Source organism: Pleurodeles waltl, chromosome 4_1 (genome assembly GCF_031143425.1).
Source record: "Pleurodeles waltl isolate 20211129_DDA chromosome 4_1, aPleWal1.hap1.20221129, whole genome shotgun sequence".
NCBI lineage: Eukaryota > Metazoa > Chordata > Amphibia > Caudata > Salamandridae > Pleurodeles > Pleurodeles waltl.
This window is the reverse complement of record NC_090442.1, coordinates 152,906,777-152,928,622: the sequence shown is the minus strand read 5'-3', so window position 1 is coordinate 152,928,622 and position 21,846 is coordinate 152,906,777. Positions and strand designations below refer to the sequence as shown.

General features: G+C 42.4%; 1 protein-coding gene and 1 long non-coding RNA gene across 3 annotated transcripts in view; one reads left to right on the top strand and one right to left on the bottom strand.

The window, feature by feature from the left end:
* Positions 1-21,846, bottom strand: part of AGBL3 (AGBL carboxypeptidase 3) — a 480,467-nt gene that overhangs the window by 54,549 nt on the left and 404,072 nt on the right. For both annotated transcript variants that reach the window (XM_069227938.1, XM_069227936.1), the window contains exon 20: positions 10,915-11,075. In XM_069227938.1, the coding sequence (XP_069084039.1) occupies positions 10,915-11,075 (161 nt within the window). The remainder of the gene's footprint in view (positions 1-10,914; positions 11,076-21,846) is intronic.
* The window catches only part of LOC138287490 (uncharacterized), a 153,345-nt gene that overhangs the window by 94,556 nt on the left and 36,943 nt on the right, over positions 1-21,846 (top strand). The window lies entirely within an intron of this gene.

Below are 21,846 nucleotides of genomic sequence, written 5' to 3'. Positions count from 1 at the left end.
TTCGAATTGATGTTTAGACCCACGACAAAAGATATATATTCTTTGATCTGCAGTGTTCTTTTGCATTCTAGCACTTAGAACTGTGTACTTACACCATTTAGAATTCAGTGTTAACAATATTTTATGATTATAGTCTCACATATTGGTTTTAGGTATACTACACTCCAGATAGTTTTTTTTTCCCTCCAGTAAGTTCACATTATCACATTACCATATAATATATCTACTTCCTTCTCCCTTTATTAGCATTTTGATTCAGTTTCACACAGTACAAATATACTCTAACATTTCCAGTCAGCATCATCAAGTCCTATGCAAATTGTCTCTCTCAATGTCAATTGCTTTACTAATTACATTAAAAGGAATAAAATATTTTCCTATTAGGCCTCCAAACATATTGACATTCCTCTTATCCAGGAGACTCGTCTATCTTGATATAGAATCAGAAAACCTAAAACGAAATTGGGTAGGCCAGATTCTTTACAGCTGCAAATCCCCTTATCACATACCAGGAGATGCTACATCCCACACTACTACTAGGAAAAGTGGTATAGCCATTCTAATACGGAAAACACAGCAATGCCAAATACTACAGTCATGGTCAGATGAGGATGGTGATTTGTTTTAGCCAAGCTTAAAGTTGGTAATAATATATTAGGAGTGAGTTCCATTTATGCCCCTGTTGGGACTAAAGCCCCCTTTTTTCTTCATCTAAATAGAATTCTAACAGAAATAGGAATTTCCAGAATAGTTCTGGGAGGCGATTGGAATCTTGCACCAGATGTGATCTTAGACAGAACAGGTCCCCTGGACACAACTCATGGTAGAGATACAGCCATACTGGGAGACATCAGAGAAGATCATGGTTTGATCAATATCTAGCGTTAACTACATCCATCAGATAAGGGATTTACATATCACTCGACAGTACATGATTCCCATTCTAGAATAGATTACTTCCTTATTTCACATTCTATTACACCACAAGAACTAGATTGTGATATTTTAGAAAGATCATGCTCCTATAAGTCTCCTGCTTGATTGGGGTCTGAAACGCCCTTGTAGGAAACCATGGCGATTAAACATATCTTGCAACAAACTACGGGCAGAAGTCACAATTACAATCACATTTGACTACTTATAGGAAAGATAACAAATGCTCAGTTTCTTCTCCACAAATCTTATGTGCAGCCTCAAAAGCCACTATTAGGGGGAAAATTATGAGGGATTCTGCCATAACAAATACACGCAGAATAGAACAACAGGCCATTTTGGAAAATGATTTCAAAACACTGACACATACTCATTTTAGTAATCCAACTGAAACTTCCAGATGCAGATTGGAAAAAGCTAAGATGGAACTTAATACACTATGGGCCTGATTACAACTTTGGAGGAGGGTGTTAATCCGTCCCAAATGTGACGGATATACCATCCGCCGTATTACAAGTCCATTATATCCTATGGAACTCGTAATACGGTGGGCAGGATATCCGTCACATTTGGGAAGGATTAACACCCTCCTCCAAAGTTGTAATCAGGCCCTATAAACTTCCAAAGCAGAACATATGCTATATAGACTTAAGGCTCGCAATTACGAACAAGGAGAAAAAGCAGGCCGTTTATTAGCGGCACGATTAAAACAGCGAGAAGCTATGACAGTTATTCCAGCTATATATAACCCTGAGGGTAAACTAATAACTGAGACTCAAGCAATAGCTAATACGTTTGCAGATTATTATACTAAGTTATATAGGGCCAGATGTAGCAACCGGCTTGCATGTCGCAAACTGCGAAAAACGCAGTTTGCGACATGCAAAACGGCCATCGCGATGCTGATTCACATTTTGCGAGTCGGTACCGACTCGCAAAATGTGAATCCAACTCGCAAATAGGAAGGGGTGTTCCCTTCCTATTTGCGACTCGCACCGCAATGTAGAATTGCTTTGTGACCGCGAAAGCGGTCGCAAAGCAATTCGCAGTTAACACCCACTTGAAGTGGATGGTAAATCATTCGCAAACGGGAAGGGGTCCCCCCCTTTGTAAATGTCGCTGAAAATATTTTTTCAGAGCAGGCAGTGGTCCAATGGACCACTGCCTACTCTGAAAAAATGAAACCAAATGGTTTCATTATTTTTTTAAATTGCAACTCGTTTTCCTTTAATTAAAAAAAGCAGTCACAGACATGGAGGCCTGCTGTCTCCAGCAGGCCACCATCCCTATGAGTGCAGGGACTCGCTATGGGGTCGCAATTTGCGACCCACCTCATTAATATTCATGAGGTGGGTCTTTGCGACTCCACAGCGAGTCGCAGAAGGTCTCTGAGACACCTTTCTGCATACCATTTTGCGAGTTGCAAATTGCGACTCGCAAAATGTTCGGTTGCTACATCTGGCCCCTAGTTTAGAAGTTGAGGATGACCTCCTCAAAGAACAGAAATTCTTTGATCCAACAACACTCCCCTATCTCAATGAACAAGACCGGCTCATACTGGTGGGCCAAATAACAAAGGATTAAATTGCGCAAGCAATCTCCAGTCTCCCATACAATAAAGCACTGGGAGAAGATGGTTTTCCTGGCGAATTTTAACACTGGGTAAAACCAGAAGCAATAGATGCCCTTTATGAGGTTTATAAAGAAGCAGAGGAAACTGGTAGTCTCTCCTCACTCTCAAATAAAGCTATCATAACTGTCCTTCCCAAACCTGAAAAAGATCCATTATACTGCAGTAACTATCGTCCGATTTCTTTTCTGAATACAGATTCAAAGCTATTAGCCACCATTCTTGCCAAAAGACTCAAACAAGTAATTTCTAAACTCATACATAATTCTCAAGTTGGATTCATGCCAGGCAGAAACTCTTGTAGCCATCTCCGCACTTTGGCTCACATACTTTGGTTTTCCAAGGATGCTGGAGAAGACAGAGTAGCATTATCCTTAGATGCAGAGAAGGCCTTTGACCGCATTGAATGGAGCTATATGTTCCGTACATTGCATAGGTTGGGATTAGGTAATGATTTTATCTTTAAGGTTAAATGGTTATACGAGACACCAACTGCACATGTGAATTGTGGGGGTTTCCTTTCAAAAACCTTTTTAGTGCAAAGAGGTACCCCCCAGGATTGCCCTTTACTTCCCCTCTTATTTCTTCTTGCTCTTGAACCACTGGCTGCAGCAATAAGACAGTGTTTACAAGTAGCAGGCATTCCCACACCAACAGGCATCTTAAAACTACATCTATACGCGGATGACATATTACTCACACTTACGGATCTACCTACTTCACTCTCGGCACTCATGTCTACTATTTCTCGCTTCTCAAACATTTCTGTATACAAAGTCAATTGGAATAAGAGTGAAGCTCTCCCATTGTCCCGGGGCACAACAAAAGCAGCTATCTTAGGCTACAATTTTAAATGGAAAGCAGACCACCAGAAGTATCTAGGTGTTTATATCAACACAGGTTTAGAATGTATGATTCAAGATAACTTAGATCCACTCATTGCTAAAACAAAATCAGAATATGAAAAATGTTCCCATCTTAACCTGTCCTTTTGGGGTAGAGTCCAAGCAGTGAAAATGATTATAATGCCTCGTTTCACTTATGTTTTAGATATGTTACCTTTGACAGTTAAAATATCAATATTGCGAGACATTGACAAAGGTATTAAAACCTTTATTTGGGGATCTCTGAGACCTGGACTCAAAATCTCCAAATCGATTGCTCACAGGCGATCTGGTGGCCTTAGTTTACTATGCATTTAACATTACTATACAGCCCTCCATTTATCTCAATTGGTTTATCTTTGGCTAAGACAGGATGACCCCTCCACTACGGGTTCTTATTGAAAGGCAATCTTTACAGGCATCTTCAGGTTTGCAAATGTTTTATACTCATAAATCGCCTGCTTTACAAACTACTAACCCTATTATTCAGTCTATGCTTAAGATTTGAATACACGCCCACAAACTCTTTAACAGTAACCCGAGGCTACATAATGAGGCTCCCATATGGCATAACGCTGATATTAGAATAGGGAAATAGACAATTTCCTGGGATACTTGGGAGAGAGCAGGTATTCTAATTCTGGATCATTTATTCACTTTAGAAGGCAAGCTTAAAACCTTTACGATGCTTCAGATAGAATTTCAACTCCCTAGCTCTCAAAAGGGGAAATACTTACAATTGAAACAAGCTCTATTTTGTAGACTAGGACCATTTCCGTGGATACCTGAGGATTCCCTAGTCATACAATACTTAAAAAGTTGGGGGAAATTAAAAGGAGCGGTCTCTGGATTTTATAATCTCATTGTGCATAAACTACGCTCATCACCATTACTAGCACAACTCCACGTCAAATGGCAAGGGTTACTTAATGTAGCGTATTCCAATGTGGACTGGTCAGATGTTGTTATGAACATGGATAAAGGAATCAGAGAGGCAAGAATGAAATTTACTCTTTTCAAAAGTCTTCATAATTGGTACTGGTCACCACAAAAACTCAAGGCAGCAGGTTTACTACACCATTCTACCTGCTGGAGGTGTCCTCATGAGGATTGTGATATCCTACACATTTTATTTCGATGTCCAGTTTTGACGGAATACTGGTCTTCTATAACTTCCTCTCTAAACAGAGCTATACATGTGCCCATTCCTTTAACAGAAAAATTAGTTAGATTACATGATGTTACTGATCTTCCAAATCTAACAAACCATAGAAGAAGATTGATGGCTATAGCACTCACTGTAGCAAACATTTGTATATTACGACACTGGAGAACACCACAACGTCCCACACATGATGAATGGATTATTGAAATGTATAACATGGCATCATATGAATAGCTGATTTACAGGTTGCAAGATAATGTTGGGATTTTCATCCAAATTTGGAAACCATTTCTAGCTAATACATATTTTATTAATATTCACACCTAAATGTTTTCTCCTTCTTTGTCTCCTATCCTTATTAAGACATTTTTATTATTGTTTTGAGTCATGAGGTTATTATTAAGACAATTGACAATTCACCCATTAACACTGTTATTTTAAGTAGGATTTACTGCTCACCAATTCAACACTGTTGAATTGGCAGGAATATCTCCATTTGAAATGTTATATATGTGGATTTGTATGATATTACTATTCTGACTATCTTCTAACAACCTATAATATATGGTTTAATACATATTGCATAATTCTTTATTACCAGATTTTCTTTTATAGGTCTACTTCTAAGAGTTAATGCAGTTAATGCCTTATAAATAATCTCATATATTGCCTTTATTGATATATGTATAATGTGTTTTGTGTTTAGAAATCTGAGAAGTTAATATTTCATAATATTTTTCATATGTGGCCATAATTTGATTTATTGTTTCTCTTTTTAACACAGTTTATATATTGACATGTACTTCTCAATAAACATATACAAAAAGAAAAAGATGACTCTGATCGCCACCTCTGTGGTTGGAGAGGCCTAAATGAGGTTGGGCCCACTGAGACTTCAGAGACCGCATATGCCACCTGGCGTGTTTGACTAGCAGGGTGCAGGGGTCCATCAGTTCCAGCAGCCTGGGTCAGCCTCACTGAAATCCAAGACGAAGGATGAAAGATTTGAATAATTGCCTGTATGTCCTAGACTCTCGTTTCTGGGGGGAAAGGAATTTAATCTGGACAGTGCCCAGAATGGCTTTAATGAAGGGGAAAGACAGAGAAGGAGTCAGGTGTGACTTCTGCACTCTGATAGTAAACCTCAAAGATGACAGGAGGTTCACTGTCATCTTGGAGGCAGTTGGTGGGGCAATCCGTCCTTTAAAAGCCAGCCATCAAGATTGTGTACCCTAGCCTAAATATTGTCGATGATTTGAAATGTAAAACAATACACAAAAACTAGTGAAACAAGCATTCAAACACATACGCAAATAATAACACATTTTATTTAAATTGCAAACAAACATAAATAAAAAATAATAATTTTAATAGAAAGGTTAGAGCTTTTCTAAATTCAGTTGAATCCACACATCATGCATACTACACTTTGTTTGATGCACCTACATTGTTCCCACAAAACAATCTGAGGATACTTATTTCATTTTTACCCTCCAATTTCAAATCTCTCAACATTTACCGTATGATTTAAAAATTTCAGTTGTACAGTTAGCCACTTTATGTATATTCACTTTATTATGTTTTTAATATTATTCAATTTTCTAAGAAGTCGCGGACCCCCTGAGGAGGCTTCACGGACCTCTAGGGGTTCCCGGACCACAAAGTACATCAAAGGAAAGAGACCACACTCCAGAATGATGCTTTCGAAAGATTTATTAAAGCTCACGCATATCGACCAACATGGTCTTCGTCAGAGCCTGAAGCCAGAGTGGGCTCTTTCCTTTGATGTATATTGATGAATAGCTGGAACAAGTGTGGAGTTGTAGGAGCACCTATAGTTGAACATTTCCAGCTTCTTAACCACACAGCAGAGGGCATACAAGTGATTGATCAAGTGAAGTTGTGCTGAGAGGTGTAGACAAGTCAAATTTACTTTCAAGGTAAGAGCTTCAGTGGATTGAGAAATTGGACTCAATTGTACATGGACTCAACACAATGGAAGGCCGGCCACAAGTTGTATTCATTTGATATATAATGACATTGATTATATTTATCCAGATCTGTCTTCGCTCTTACATAAATCAACTTGGGGTGGACACATCTGATGGTATTTTTGGACCCAAAGTTAACACAACACAAATGAATTGGATTAATAATTTTGCCTAAGACTCACTTGGGTTTAAGGTTTGTTCTGTTTCCACTGTAGTTTGCAAAACACAAGGGAAGTACAATCTTACATCCCTGTATTTTTTCCTGACTATTTCTAATGAGTGTTTACAAACTTTTTCAGTTTTTTTTAGTCCTTTGTGGTGTTTTTGTTTAATATTCAGAACACATGCACCCAGCCATACTATGTTCCCTTTTTATTTACAGTATTGTTTTCGTATTTACAGAATATTTCAAGCCAACTGCAACCGATCTGTAGACTATGTTGGAGTAGAATTTTCCTGCCTTACTTTACTTGCTTTTTGCTGGTGAGTCACCCACAAATATAGCCTTGGTTTTAGTCCTTGGTTTTCTAGACAGGGACGGCCCCTTCAGGAGAGCCGAGGACCGTCGCCCCTCTAAAACAATGCCCCAGAGCTGAAAAATAAAATGGTAAAAAACTTTCTTTATTACCATTTTATTTTTCATCACCCCCTCCTGAATGGAGTGTCAAGGTGGGGTGGAGCCACGTCTGCTCTGCTGCTGAGTGATAGCAGCAGGAAGCTATGCACTTTAGCTAAAGTGTGCATGTCCCTTTGGCCAGCCTGACATGTGCACTTTAAACTTCTCTAACCCAGCTGTCTTAAGACAGCTGGGTTAGAGAAAGCACAGCCCTCCAGCGATCTGGTGAGCGCTGAGACAGCCCGCTCCCACCAATCATGGCGCTGGTTTCATGTTGGTTTTCAGTATGAAACCAGCATCAGGATTTGGTAGCGCTGTTTCCTGATCCCCGTGCCACGTTGGAGCCATGACGAGAGGGAGACGCCGTGAGGAGAGGGAGATCCGACACAGTCAGGTAAGTGCTTTTTCTTTTTTAAAACCTATTACCATTGTATCCCACCTGCCGTAAATAGAAACCAGCCGCCACTGTTTTTTTAATAAGGCATGATAGATTATTTATAGTTTTGTGATAGAATACATTCAAGAACTACATTTCGGGTAGCTATCCATCACTGATCCATAGATGGTTCTCAGGTTTTAACCCTCAATATCAGGGTCATTCAATTGCTATGTCATGACTAAAGCCGAAGTAGCTATTATTTACTGAATTGCATCTGGTATACTATTCTTTTCCAGAATCTTTTATAAATAACATGACGTGGGTTATGTGAAAAAGACCAATAGGTGCAGTTATTGATATTCCTGGATGTTTCACTTAAGATTGGAGTGTTATAATCCATTCCTACTAGAAGAAACCATACACATTGAATCAAGAGGAATATTAGTTAATTTGGTCCATTCTCTCTTTCCAGGTGCTACCTTGTTTTTGGTCCTGATGATGGCCCTGTTTCAAAATAATGTTTATTGGGGTCAAAACATTGACAAATATCTAAGAGGACTGACTTTAATCAGGATCTGTCATGCCATATTATGATTCTGAAATGTGTAACTGAATTTTACATTTATGTCAGCCACTAGCTTTGTATATATGCATTTTACATAGCACTTACACACTGTAATTCCCTTACCGTCACTGCATATTTCTTGGAGTACCCTCTTATACAATGTGTCTATATATGTCTTTGTATATATTCTGCGTACAATATCATTGTTGTCCATGATAAACTGAATTAATTTCCCTATAATAAGCAATCAGTTGATAGCCTTCTGAAAATTACCAAGGAAGTAGAGACCTGCACTCCCCCGAGGGGATCATTGTTTTGCTGTATTGTATTCCTGTAAGATACCTGGACTGAGCATTTAAGGGAAAAAATTGTTCTGCTTTAAGAGGACATTTCTTTCTGCTGGTCCAGTGATTTACTATCATGAGGCGAAACAAGTCTGCTTCAGGAGAAAGTTTCTTTAAGACAGACCACTCACTATGCAAAGACCTCGTAACCCCACCATTCCTGCTGTGCTACTCAGTATCAATGCAGAGCAACTGGCAGCCTCCATACCACTGCTACTGAGTGGCTATTCATTTAATAGAGACCACTAGTGTGGTACATGTTTATATGCTCAGGTGGTGTTTTGTTATGTTCTGTAATTTTAGTATACAAAAAAGCACTGGATGGAATGCTTGAATTCTTCTCAGACACTGGTAATTACTAATAGCCGCAGCCCAGTTCATTGCTATTTAGCACACCATACCACCACAGTTTGGACCAAGTCAATTGGAAATGTGTCCTGCCGCCTACCACTTCTGACATCTGATACTTCTACCCCTGCTTCAAACGATCTTCCTCCTAAATCCCTTCTCTGTAGAAGATTTCCTCTTCTTCATCTTTCTGGGCTTCTGGCATCACACAGGGTTGGTCTGTTCTTCTTTGCAGGCCTTCTCAGCACTGGTGGCACTTAAGGGGATTCAGAATCCCTTGATGCAATTTCACCCTTTTTTGTCCTCTTTTTCAGCCCTTTCATTTTGACCTTAAGGTGGTGGTTCCTCTTTTCATCACTGGGAGCCTTCTGTTTAATGTGAAGCGGCAAGGCCGTTCAGTTCAGCATACTCTTCTGGCTCCTCTCTCCCACAATCTTCATCCCTTTTTGTAGTCCAGGCTGATTTTGAGGGTTTACCGCCAACTCTATAATACGACTTTGAGTTGTGGGGATTACCTTTGCTTGTGGCTTCCCGTCAATCACCATAACTATACACTGATTTCATTATAGTTTTAACAGACTACGATACAATATTGTTGAACAATCATTCTAACTTTATTTTATTTAATGAGAGTACATTAAGAGATTGAGAAGTGTAAAATAATGCAGTATTTTCTCTTGTTTCATTTTCACTGGTTTATGTGTTGGGTGCATGAGTGTGATGTGTGCGTGTATGTGTGCAAATGGGGGTGTATGAGTGTGTGTTTGTGAGCGAGTGAGTGGGGGTGTTTGTGTGCAAGTCTGCCACTGATTGGGGGTGCATGTGTGCAAGTGTGCTTATGCAAAGGGGGGATTGAGTTAACATATGTATGCGTGGAGTGGTGGGGTGTGCATGAATGCAGAGGGGGTGGGGGTGTGAATGAATGTGGATGGGAGTGCATGTGTGAACGATTGTGAATGGGGTGAGTGAGTGTTTGTGGATGAAAGGTGTTTGTTGGAGCATGTGTGCATGTGCTTGTGTAAGTGTTTTTGTGTGAGTGAACGGGGAGAGCTGGTGAGTATATGTATGCGGTGCAGAGGGGAGGGTGGGTGGGGGTGTTTGGATGGATGTGTACGGTTGGGGGGGTGCATGGAGGTGTGCGGATGTGTGCATGTGTGTGCTGGTGACAGGAATGAGGATTCCTGTCGCCAGGTGCATTACCGCCAGAGTTTTCGTGGCGGGTGTGACCATCACGGAAAGCCTGGCGGTCTGCAGCCTTGTAATTTAGCTGGCAGGCTGGGGCCTGCCACCAGGCTGGAGGTGCTCACTGATAGCCTGGCCGGTGCAACCGCACCGTTGGGCTAGGCGACGTGTTGGTGGCTTGGCTTCTGCCAAACCCCACAACATGTAATGCAGCGGTCTTTACCGCAGGGTCCACGGTGATAAGACCGCCACAGCAAGTATGGCGGTCTGATGACCACCAGCCTCGTAATGAGCGCCTGAGTGATATAAAAATGTCTTCAGCACCCCTCAAAGGCAATACAGGACTATATTACACATGGTAAATATATATTTATTTCATATTACATGATTATTTTTGGGTAGTCTGTATTAAACAAGATTTTCTTTAAGGTGCAGCTAATAGTGGGCACTGATTAGAATTACAATACTTAGGCTAATGTTTGAGAATAAATTGTTGATAAAAATGGACAGTGGTGATGGCCAGTGGATTTAAGCTATTCTATGGCTGAAGCTTTTACCAGGTAATTAGGAATTTACCACTTAAGTTGCAGAGTTTAAGGATTTCGAAAACATGTTCTACCAGCTCAAATGGATGAAAATAACACTGTCAGATGAAAATAACACTGCCAGAGATATGACTCATAATTTCGATTTCTAGCCACATCATTTTCATGGATTTGATGCAAAATGTTTGGCCCTCATGCCGCATAATCCTAGTGGCCCAGACAATGGTAAAGAGTGATTTCAGTGTTCCGTAAAGAATATTTTTTATTGTACCACTGTATTTTGCACAGAAAGGAACAATCTGATAAAATAAAAGTGTGTCCAACAACCTCACCTGATTTTATTTGCCATTCCTCTACGTTTGCTGGGTAGATGGGAGCTGAACCATAATTTCTTTTGAGGACCAGCTGGTTATAGTTCAGGTGTTCACACAGCCCTGGTGACACTGGATCTTTCTTTAGGTGCTTGCTTCTCAGTTGAGGCTTTTTTGTTGCGCTGATAGAGGTGGTAAAAGTATAAAACTTCTTATCTAAATTACAGTTTTTTCCGAATCTGTTTACTTATATTTATGGAGTTAGTTAACTAGAAATATTTATATATTAACACAACAAATAACACTCATAAAGAAACAGGAAGCAACTAGGCTCACAGAAGTTGATTGTCATAGTTTAATGGTCAGCCTTCTCTCTCTCCATATCATTACAGCAAATGCTCTCTTCTTTATCAAGTCTTTGACTTTTTTTAGGACAGAGTTCATACTTTTACCAGAACTGCAAGTGGAAAGGCAGGATCGGTGCGCAGGCAGAGTGGGAGCATGGTTTTAAAGCTAATCATTTGCAGATTTTTCTCAGTAGGTGAAGATACATATTGGTCTCTGTATTGTATAGTTTCTGTTAACAAAACTTCCCCCCCTATTCAGTCAATACAACTCCGTTTCAGGCAACTGTAAGGCACATCTTTAAACAGCAAGAATAGAAAAGACTGATATAAACTACGTTAAGCAAAATCTTGGAATGCAACTGCTTCAATAGCCCCTTTGCATGCTGGGTCTGGATTTTGTGTAATAAATACACTTAAACATGACTTTTTATACACACGCAGATATACATTTTTTTAAACAATCACACAAATATAGTTTAGTAAGAGATTTGATCTGGTTTAATCCCATATTAAAAAATCTGCTCCTGGTCTGGGGGCAGATGGCTCAGGTTAAGATGAAATATTAGTAGTACATAGAGCAGAGGTTTCCAACCTTTTCTGGAGTGAGAGCTACTTCTGATCAGTGAAACTCCTCATGAGTTACTTGCGCATTTTTACCAGACACCCCCACGCTACGCTTCATTGACTTTAAACATAATGTTCATAGAGCCAGATGGTATGGTTTGAACAGAATATTCTGACTAGGGACACTATGACAGGGCTGAAATGTGTCAGTGAGACAACTGTCTTTGGGGACATATGAACATGTGTGTGTATGAATGGGACATATCCGTATGGGTGACTGAGAGTCCGTGTTGTATTTACTTGTGGCACAGGACATACATTTTGTCATATGTAGCACTGTTACCTGTATAACACAAACATACAACCGCTTTTTTTTTTTTATGAGAGAATGTAAAAATGCTGAAAAATGTTGTGCAAAAATGTTCACAATATTGAACATTTTAATACCCTTTAAATTTCTCCCACTTAAAATAATGGCTGCTTTTTTCATTATAATTATATAAAATACTGTCTCTATAAGCCACTGGTAACAATATTCCTGGTGTGTGTATAGGCAATACTTTGAAATGGGACAAAATTAAACTGAAGTGTTAACTTTATGTTCATATGGATTCCATAAAACCCATCATTTACATTTTCTCACATCACAAATGTCACATTTAGAGACAGTAAGCATCTTGCTCACAGTGGCCTGTTGACAAGGTGCCATTTTTATAAAAGAAAAATAAAGACATTGGTTTAATTGGGAGGAAATAAAAGTGAAGAAACATGCTTCATAAAACATAAGACATAATTCGCTTAATTGAAAGTGGAGAAAATAATTAAGATAATTTTTCATATAAATATTCTTATTCACTTTACATTCTTCCCTTTTAAAAAAAATAATTAATTTTCAATTATAAATATGCCACTGTGTGTGCTGGCAAAAGCCATGCTGTTTGCAAATGCAACACCTAGAAATGAGAGAAAATTTAAATGAAGAGTTAACTTAATCATTGAGGTACCTTTTCAGCTCAATTTTCTCCCTTTTATTCATTCAGAAACATCATTTTTTCTCATGCTCCAATATTGAGTTGACAAGGACCTCTATTTAGGAATTAATGCCCATATTTATACTATTTTTGTGCTGCATTTGCGCCGCTTTTTGATGCAAAAATGGCACAAACTTATCAAATACATTTGTATTTTGCAAGTTTTCACTGCTTTTGCGTCAAAAAATGACGCAAATGTGGCGCTAAACACATATAAGTATAGGCCTAAATGCCTCAGTGCTTCATGTTTTTCGCCTCTGTGCCCCAGCCTGGCTCATAAATCTGACTGAGCACTACTCATTTTCAGGTCCTGCTGTCTGCAGATTGATGGTGATAAAGCAAAATAAACACAGCCTTACCTTGACTTTAAAAGGCAAATGTGACCCTGTGTGAATTTAAAAGTGAACTCAAGGCTGTGTGCTACTCTGAAGGTGTCTGCAAGCTACTGGTAGATTGTGATCCACTGGTTGGAGACAACTGACATAGAGGAAGGAGGGGTGGTTTTTATACCTTTAACTACAGAGAAACAAATTATCTTTATGGACAGTGAATGATTTTGGATTTTAACACACAAATAATAACTGCAAAGCATCACATATGGAAACAAATATGGGGTCATTTGTTGAAACAGCATATAACTAAATGCTATTGGTCTTGTTCAATCAGCTTGTCTTTCAGACAACTGGCAAACTGTGTAGCATAATTCTTGCGGACATAGGTTTGGCCTATTCAGCCTAATGTGTTTATCCTAATTTCTTAATTAGTAAACAACCTGTTTTAGAGCAAGTTTGTATTTTTGGCTGGGATAGTAAAGGTACAGTAGACCACCTTGATAATCTTTATATCAGAAAAGGACACAATTGATGAATAGGTAGTTCAGTGATCTGGGAGAGCAATCTGAATAAGACATGCTGAGATGAAGAGTTGTTTCATCTGATGGAAGAGTGGCATGTACATAGGGTTGCCAAAAGGTGGAGTCACATGAGATTTGTGAATGTTGCACTTCTAAGAAAATGTTGGTTGATGTCTGATAAGGTACATTTTGGACTGCCTAAGTCAGAGCCAGAAATCGTTATTAATGAAGAAAATAAAGTTCCTGAAGTATGCCAAGATGTGACTCACTAACTTAGTGCCTCTTTGAACAATTGTGAGCAGCTATGTTTCTTGCAATTGTATTTGTAGGGATAAAGAAGCCTTCCAGGAGTAGAAAGGACAATGACCATCCCCAGGAAGAGATTTCTTCTGTTTCTAGTTGGAGACCTAGAACAGTCTTGGCCTAAGATTAAGGGCCTGATTTAGATCTCAGCAGATAGAATGCTTTGTCACAAACGTGGCGGATATCCCGTCCGATATATTTAAATCTTCATAGGATATAATTGGAACGTAATACAGTGGGCGGGAGATCTGTCACATTTTTGACAGGGTAGTCCCCTTCACCAAGATCTAAATCAGGCCCTAAGTGTCTTGAAAACTTAGAAAGCAGGCTAGTAACCGTGGTGGTAGGTGTTGCTCCAGGTCAGAAGGGAACGGAGTCACACAAGCTCAGCCCAGGCTGACTACAAGGGGAACAGTAGAGGAGATCTAGTAAAGTTAGAATCATTGAATGAAACAATGTACGCAGAACACAGAAGGATAAGTTACTTACCTGTAAATCCTAGTTCTCTTCCAGGGGTATCCTCACCAAAATCATAAACATTGAATATTCCCGCCCTCGTGCGGGGACCCCGGAGCATACATAAAATACACACATGTATAAGTATGAAAATATACACGAAAAATATATAGCATTTTTAGTAGACAATTTTCATACCAAACCCATATATACATGTGTACAACAGCAATGCAGACTATAATGATTAACAGGCTAAAATGCTTTATTTCTATGGAGTTTTTTTTTTTTTTTTAAACACTCTCTTTCAAACTTACAAGAAGAAAAGACTTTCCAAAGCCCCATAGCTGGGCCCAGGGAAAGAAGCAGTAGCAACACCAGTGAAAAAAGAGAAAAAACTACATTGAAAACAATGGAGCATTATTAGCCAATAGGCTGCATGCAGGTTAACACAGCAGAATCACAAAATTTGGCACCGTGCCTTTAAGACCCTGAGCACCTCCAGTATCCCAGCATGCCTCCGGGGTGAAGGAGAGGTGACAGTTGGTTCACAGTTAGGTCAGTACTTTTTTACGGTGACAACGTATCCAACAGATTAGAGAGATAGTCTGTCCTGCACTTCTAGGAGACTTGCATCCGGGGAGGAGGGTGGGTTGTTTATGACTTTGATGAGGATACCCCTGGAAGAGAACTAGGATTTACAGGTAAGTAACTTATCCTTCTCTTCGAGGGGATCCTCATCAATAGTCATAAACATTCAATAGATTAGCAAGCCCATCCCTTATCTCTGCGGACTGTCTAATAGAAGTGCAGGAAGATATATAAACTGTGCAAACAAATTTCTTAGAGACGCTTGCCCAACTTGAGCGTCTGCTCTGGCATCTGAGTCCAAACAGTAATGCCTAGTAAATATATGTACAGACTTCCATGTAGCAGCCTTACAAATCTCAGAGATTGGAACATTATTAAGGAGGACAGCAGTAGCCGCTTTTCCTCTTGTCGAATGAGCCTTAGGCCTAGGCAATAACTGTATGTTAGCCAATTGATATGCAGTAACAATACATGAAACTATCCATCCGTAATTTACAAATAGTTGGTGAGATCGTCTAATCAATTTGGTCTTATCCAAGTAAAATTTTAGTACTCTCTTAAAAATCCAGAGAGTGCAAATCTTTCTCCGCCGGAGTATCCGGATTGGGGAAAAAAGTTGGTAGTGAAATAGTCTGATTAATGTGAAAATCCGACACCACCTTCGGTAAGAATGAAGGATGAGTTCGTAGAACCACTCTATTTTCATGGAAAACTGTGTACGGTTCCTTGGAGGACAAAGCCTGAATTTCACTGACCCTTTTCGCCGAAGTAATGGCTACGAGAAAAGCTGTCGTCCACATAAGGTGTTGTGAAGAAGCTTTGGGGATAGGCTCGAAAGGAGGGCCCATGAGTCTAGATAATACTACGTTTAGTTCCCATGGAGGAGAGGGTTTTCGAATGGGTGGAAAAACCTTCTTCAAACCGTCTAAGAAATCCTTGACTACTGGCCTTGTAAAAAAGGATTCCTGAGAAGGTGACTTATGATAGGCTGTAATGGCAGATAAATGTACCTTAATAGATGACACTTGCAGACCCGATTTTGCCAGATGGAGCAGGTAACACAATATGACCTCCTCCTGAGCCAGAATAGGATTCTGACCCTGCTGACGACACCATATGTAGAATCTCTTCCACTTGAACGCATAAGAGCGCCTCGTGGAAGGCCGTCTGGACTCCTTCAAGATGTTCATGCAAGGCCTAGATGCCCATACTGCAGGAATTCAGGAGCCATGCCATCAAGCTCAGAGAGGGAAGGTTGGGGTGAAGTATCCTGCCTCCCAGCCTGCAAAGGAGATCCGGTCTGCACGGCAGCCTCTTGTGCTGTTTTTCTGATAGGTTGAGGAGATCCGTGTACCAGAACTGACGAGGCCATTGCGGAGCTATGAGAATCATTCTGGTGCTGGATCTGTAGAGTTTGTTTATCACAGCTGGTATGAGGGGAATCGATGGAAAGGCGTAGAGAAATATCCTTGACCAGTCGCTCAACAGGGCATTCCCTCGAGACCCCGGACGGTAGAACCTGGGCGCGAAGTCTGGGCATTTCTTGTTTACCTCGTCTGCAAAGAGATCTAACTGAGGCCGACCCCATTGCACGAAGATGTCTTCGACAACCTCTTCGTGAAGAACCCAATCGTGGGCGTCCTCGAGGCTTAGGAAGTCCGCCTCCACGTTTTGCCGTCCTGGGAGGTGAATTGCTGTCAGAGACATTCCCCTCGCTATGAGCCAATGTCAAATGGCCTGAGATTCCCGAGACAGGCGAAGGGATCTCGTCCCTCCTTGCTTGTTCAGATAATACATTGTCGTTGTGTTGTCCGTTTGTATGAGGAGAGATTTTCCCTGAATCGATGGAGCAAATGACTTGAGAGCCAGATGAACCGCTCTGAGCTCCAGCAGGTTGATATGGTACGCCCTTTCTTTGTTGGATCACAGGCCCTGAGCTTGAAGGGAACCCAGATGAGCTCCCCAGCCCTGAAGCGACAAATCCGTTACCAGAGTGTCAGACGGGATTGGCTGATGAAAAGGAACTCCCACTGACAGGTGATGTCTGTGCATCCACCATCGTAATGATTGTCGCGCTGCTACCGGGAGAAGCATTCTGTCCTCCCAGTGGCCTGTGTGTTGATTCCAGTTTTCCTCCAGAGCCTCTTGGAGAGGCCTCATATGCAACCTGGCGTTCGGGACAATGAAAATGCAAGAGGCCATGGAGACCAACAGAGATGTCACCTGACAGGCCGTAGGCGCGGGGGAACCTAGAAGGTCTTGACACTTCCTCTTTATTGATAACAGTCGCTCCTCCGAAGGATACACTCTTTCGAGCTCTGTATTCAGCATTGCTCCCAGGTAGTGGAGGGTTTGTGTTGGGATGAGGGTGGACTTTAGGAAGTTGACCTGTAGACCTAGAGATCGGAAAACACTGAGCACAATGTCCAGATGGTTTTTCGCCTGTTCTGGAGAGGAGGCTTTCAGTAGCCAGTCGTCTAGGTATGGATAAATGAAGATTTTCTGCTTCCTTAAATGTGCCGCTACCGTTGCTACACATATGGAGAATGCGCGAGGGGCAGATTTTAGGCCGAACTGGAGCACCTTGAACTGATAGTGTTGGGAGGCTATCACAAATCGTAGGAATTTCTGATGTTTGGGAATGATCGGGATATGAAAATACGCATCTTGCAGGTCTATGGAGCACATCCAGTCTCCTCGATGCAGTTGAGGGAAAATCTGGTGGAGAGCCAGCATCCTGAACTTTTGTTTCTTTATGTATTTGTTCAGCAGTCTCAAGTCTAGAATCGGTCTGAAAACTCCTTCCCGACCCTTCTTTGCTACTAGAAAATAGCGGGAGTACACCCCCTTTCCTCTTTGTGCGACTGGAACCTTTTCTATTGCTTTTTTCTGTAACAGGGCATGAACCTCTTTGCGTAATAAGCTCATGTGAGCAGGACTGGATTTGGTTGGTGGCAAGTGAGGAGGAGGTTGGCGGAAAAGAAGAGAGTATCCACTCTCTACAATGTTCAGCACCCATTTGTCTTTTGTTATGCCATGCCACTCGTAAATGAACGCTGTAATACTTCCCACAACCGGAGTGGTGTACGGTGTTAAGGGAAGCAAATCCTCATTGTTTTGAGGGGGCTTTGGGGGCAGACTTCTGAGGTCTGCTCGAACCTCGGTCTCTTGTGGCTTTACAAGACTGGAAGAGGGGACGCCCTTGTTTCTGTTGTGGTCTCTGAGACCAATGAGGGGTTTGAACCCTTTGTTGAAAAGGGCGCCTGTCGTAAGGCCTGTACCTTCGCCTGAAGTCTTTCCCCCTCTTGAGGCCCACTGCCCTCATGGTGTCAACCTACGCCTTCATACGCGCCATCTCCTCATCCGTCTGGGTCCCAAATAGCAAGTTTCCGTTAAACGGAAGATTCAAGATATGCTGCTGCGCTTCCTGTTTTAATCCTGTGGGTCCTAGCCAGGAAGATCTTCTCACACAGACCCCATGCGCGTAACCATGTGCTGCCAAGTCTGCACTGTCCGCTGCCGCACTGATGATCTGATTGGACACCAGACTTCCCTCCTGAAGGATCTCCTGAAAATCCTGTCTGTCCTCTCTAGGCAGCTTTTCCCCAAACCTGCTCAGTGAGTCCCAGAGTGAGCGATTGTATCTACCTAGGAGTGCGGAGGCGCTGGAGACCTTCATCATTGAAGCCGCCGTGCCACACATCTTCCTCCCCAGAGAGTCCAGGTGTCTACTCTCCTTGTCCGGTGGAACCGTAGAGGATGACGCCACTGAATGTATCTTACGGGCTGCGGCCAATATGACTGAGTTTGGTGGTGGATCAGCCCTGAGAAACCAAGGATCTTGATCAGGTGCCTTGTATTTCTTTCAGATCCTAGCGGGAGCTGATCGGAGGTTTGCTGGTGCTAATAAAGTTTCCATGGTTGGTTGTAGAAGACCAGGCACCAGCGGTAACAATTTCTTTGAAACCGCCCTGTGTTGCAAGGTTTCAAAGATTACCGATGACAAGGTTGAAGGCTCTGGGACCTCAATATTCAGCTTTTGTGCCCCCCTGAGAAGCACCTCGTTGAAAGTTGTGATGTCGTCCACCGGGGAAACTCTAGCTGGTGGAGAATCCGTTAGAGTTGGGGAGTACCCTCTTACTGAAGACCCCGACGATGTGGCCCAAGAAGGAGACCTCCTATGACGGCCCGATCTTGATCTTGATCTTCTTTGGGAGCGTGACCTGCTCCTAGATCTTGTTGTAGTGCGCTGAGGTCTAGTGGCAGACTGGCGAGACGCAGAACGAGCCCGTTCTGTATGCGCTGTCGGCGATGGTGTCCTCGGGAGAGAAGCCGACGGTGAGTACATTCGAGAGTATTGAGAGTCTGGTGAAGCAGGTGTTTTATTAAGACTCTCCAACCACCTTGGCGATAGGTTTATGGGCGAGATGCTTTGGCTGGGTTCAAACTGGGGTGGCATGGTGAGCAAAATAATGGATGGATTAAACCCAGATCTGTGACTGGGGGTGAATGTTTGATTGGTTCCGCATTCCGTCCATCCAGTTACGCTATCCCACAGCGTTTGTATTTTGCTTTGCTTTTGCCGCCCTAAGTGCGCCGGGTATGCCCAGACGTGGGTCCCGGGCTCACTGTGCCACTGGATTCAAGCTAGCCTGGCTGAAGAGGGGTGAAACCCCGAAACCGGTCCCAGGATGCTTGTTTCCGGTCCAGGGAGAACCTGGCCTGGCAGTTCGGGCTGGACTGTTCCCATGTGGAACAGGGTCAAGACTGATTTGCATATGGCTGGGTTCAAACTGGGGTGGCATGGTGAGCAAAATAATGGATGGATTAAACCCAGATCTGTGACTGGGGGTGAATGTTTGATTGGTTCCGCATTCCGTCCATCCAGTTACGCTATCCCACAGCGTTTGTATTTTGCTTTGCTTTTGCCGCCCTAAGTGCGCCGGGTATGCCCAGACGTGGGTCCCGGGCTCACTGTGCCACTGGATTCAAGCTAGCCTGGCTGAAGAGGGGTGAAACCCCGAAACCGGTCCCATGATGCTTGTTTCCGGTCCAGGGAGAACCTGGCCTGGCAGTTCGGGCTGGACTGTTCCCATGTGGAACAGGGTCAAGACTGATTTGCATATGGCTGGGTTCAAACTGGGGTGGCATGGTGAGCAAAATAATGGATGGATTAAACCCAGATCTGTGACTGGGGGTGAATGTTTGATTGGTTCCGCATTCCGTCCATCCAGTTACGCTATCCCACAGCGTTTGTATTTTGCTTTGCTATGGGCGAGATGTGCCCAGACGATGCTGCTCTCGACAGTCTCGACGATCCACTCCTTATGGAGACCACTGGACTCGTTGGAGTGATGTTCTTATCAGCCGGTGGTAACCGACGTTCTTCTCCTTGCGAGATAGGCCGCACCTGAGTCGACGTCGAAAGATGTACCGGCGTCGAAGGGAGTACCGTGGGCTGCTCAGGTCTCGACGTCGAGCGCCTCGACGGTGATCGGTGGTCCCTTGAACGCGACCTGCTCGACGTTGTGTGCCTCGCCGTCGAGTGATGGGCCGCTGACGACGGAGGTCTCTGCTCTCGCCGTTGAGGCGATCTCGACGTCGTCTTCCATGCCGTCGAGGGATGTGAGGCCTTCGACGGCGAATGAGCACGGCGGTGCTGGCTCGACGTCGATCAGTGGGTTGCCATCGACGGAGATCTGACCTTATGATGGCTATGTACCTTCGACGTCGTATCCATCGACGTCGGTCGGGTCGCCGTTGACGCCGATCTGTGACGATGCAACGGTGGCAGCGATGACGTCGACGGGGAACAGACAGGCACCTTCCTACCAGCTGACGTCGATCTAGCCTGTCTCTCCTGAGAATGGCTTGTTGGCTGCCTGGGAAGTGAAGAGGACAATGTCTTTTGCCTCTCATGAAGACCTTGAAGCCTGATTTTCTCTCTGTCCTTCAGAGTCCTTTTTGACATGTTCTTGCAGTGTCTGCAGGTGTCAGGGCAGTGGCTCTGAGGTAAACACACTATACAGAGAGAGTGTGGATCAGACTGGGCCTTCTTCTTCCCACAAGAAGGGCACTTCACAAAAAGAGAAGGCATTTTCGAGTCATGAAAAAATCCCTTGACTCAGACAAAGGTGTAAAACGTCGAGTGAAGGTAGAAAAAAATTCTGTTTTTAAATATTTTTCTGTGAAAATCTCAGAAAAATGGAGAGCTCAATGCTCCAGGATCCTCTCAGAAGAAGCCGGAAAAAAGAACTGACCTAACTGTGAACCAACTGTCACCTCTCCTTCACCCCTGAGGCATGGTGGGATACTGGAGGTGCTCAGGGTCTTAAAGGCACGATGCCAAATTTTGTGATTCTGCTGTGTTAACCTGCATGCAGCATATTGGCTAATAATGCTCCATTGTTTTCAATGTAGTTTTTTCTCTTTTTTCACTGGTGTTGCTACTGCTTCTTTCCCTGGGCCCAGCTATGGGGCTTTGGAAAGTCTTTTCTTCTTGTAAGTTTGAAAGGGAGTGTTTTTTAAAATTTTTTTTAAAAAACTCCATAGAAGTAAAGCATTTTAGCCTGTTAATCATTATAGTCTGCATTGCTGTTGTACACATGTATATATGGGTTTGGTATGAAAATTGTCTACTAAAAATGCTATATATTTTTTGTGTATATTTTCATACTTATACATGTGTGTATTTTATGTATGCTCTGGGGTCCCCGCACGAGGGTGGGAATATTCAATGTTTATGACTATTGATGAGGATCCCCTGGAAGAGAACCTGGAGTAGGTTCAGTACTGCACAGAATACCACTAT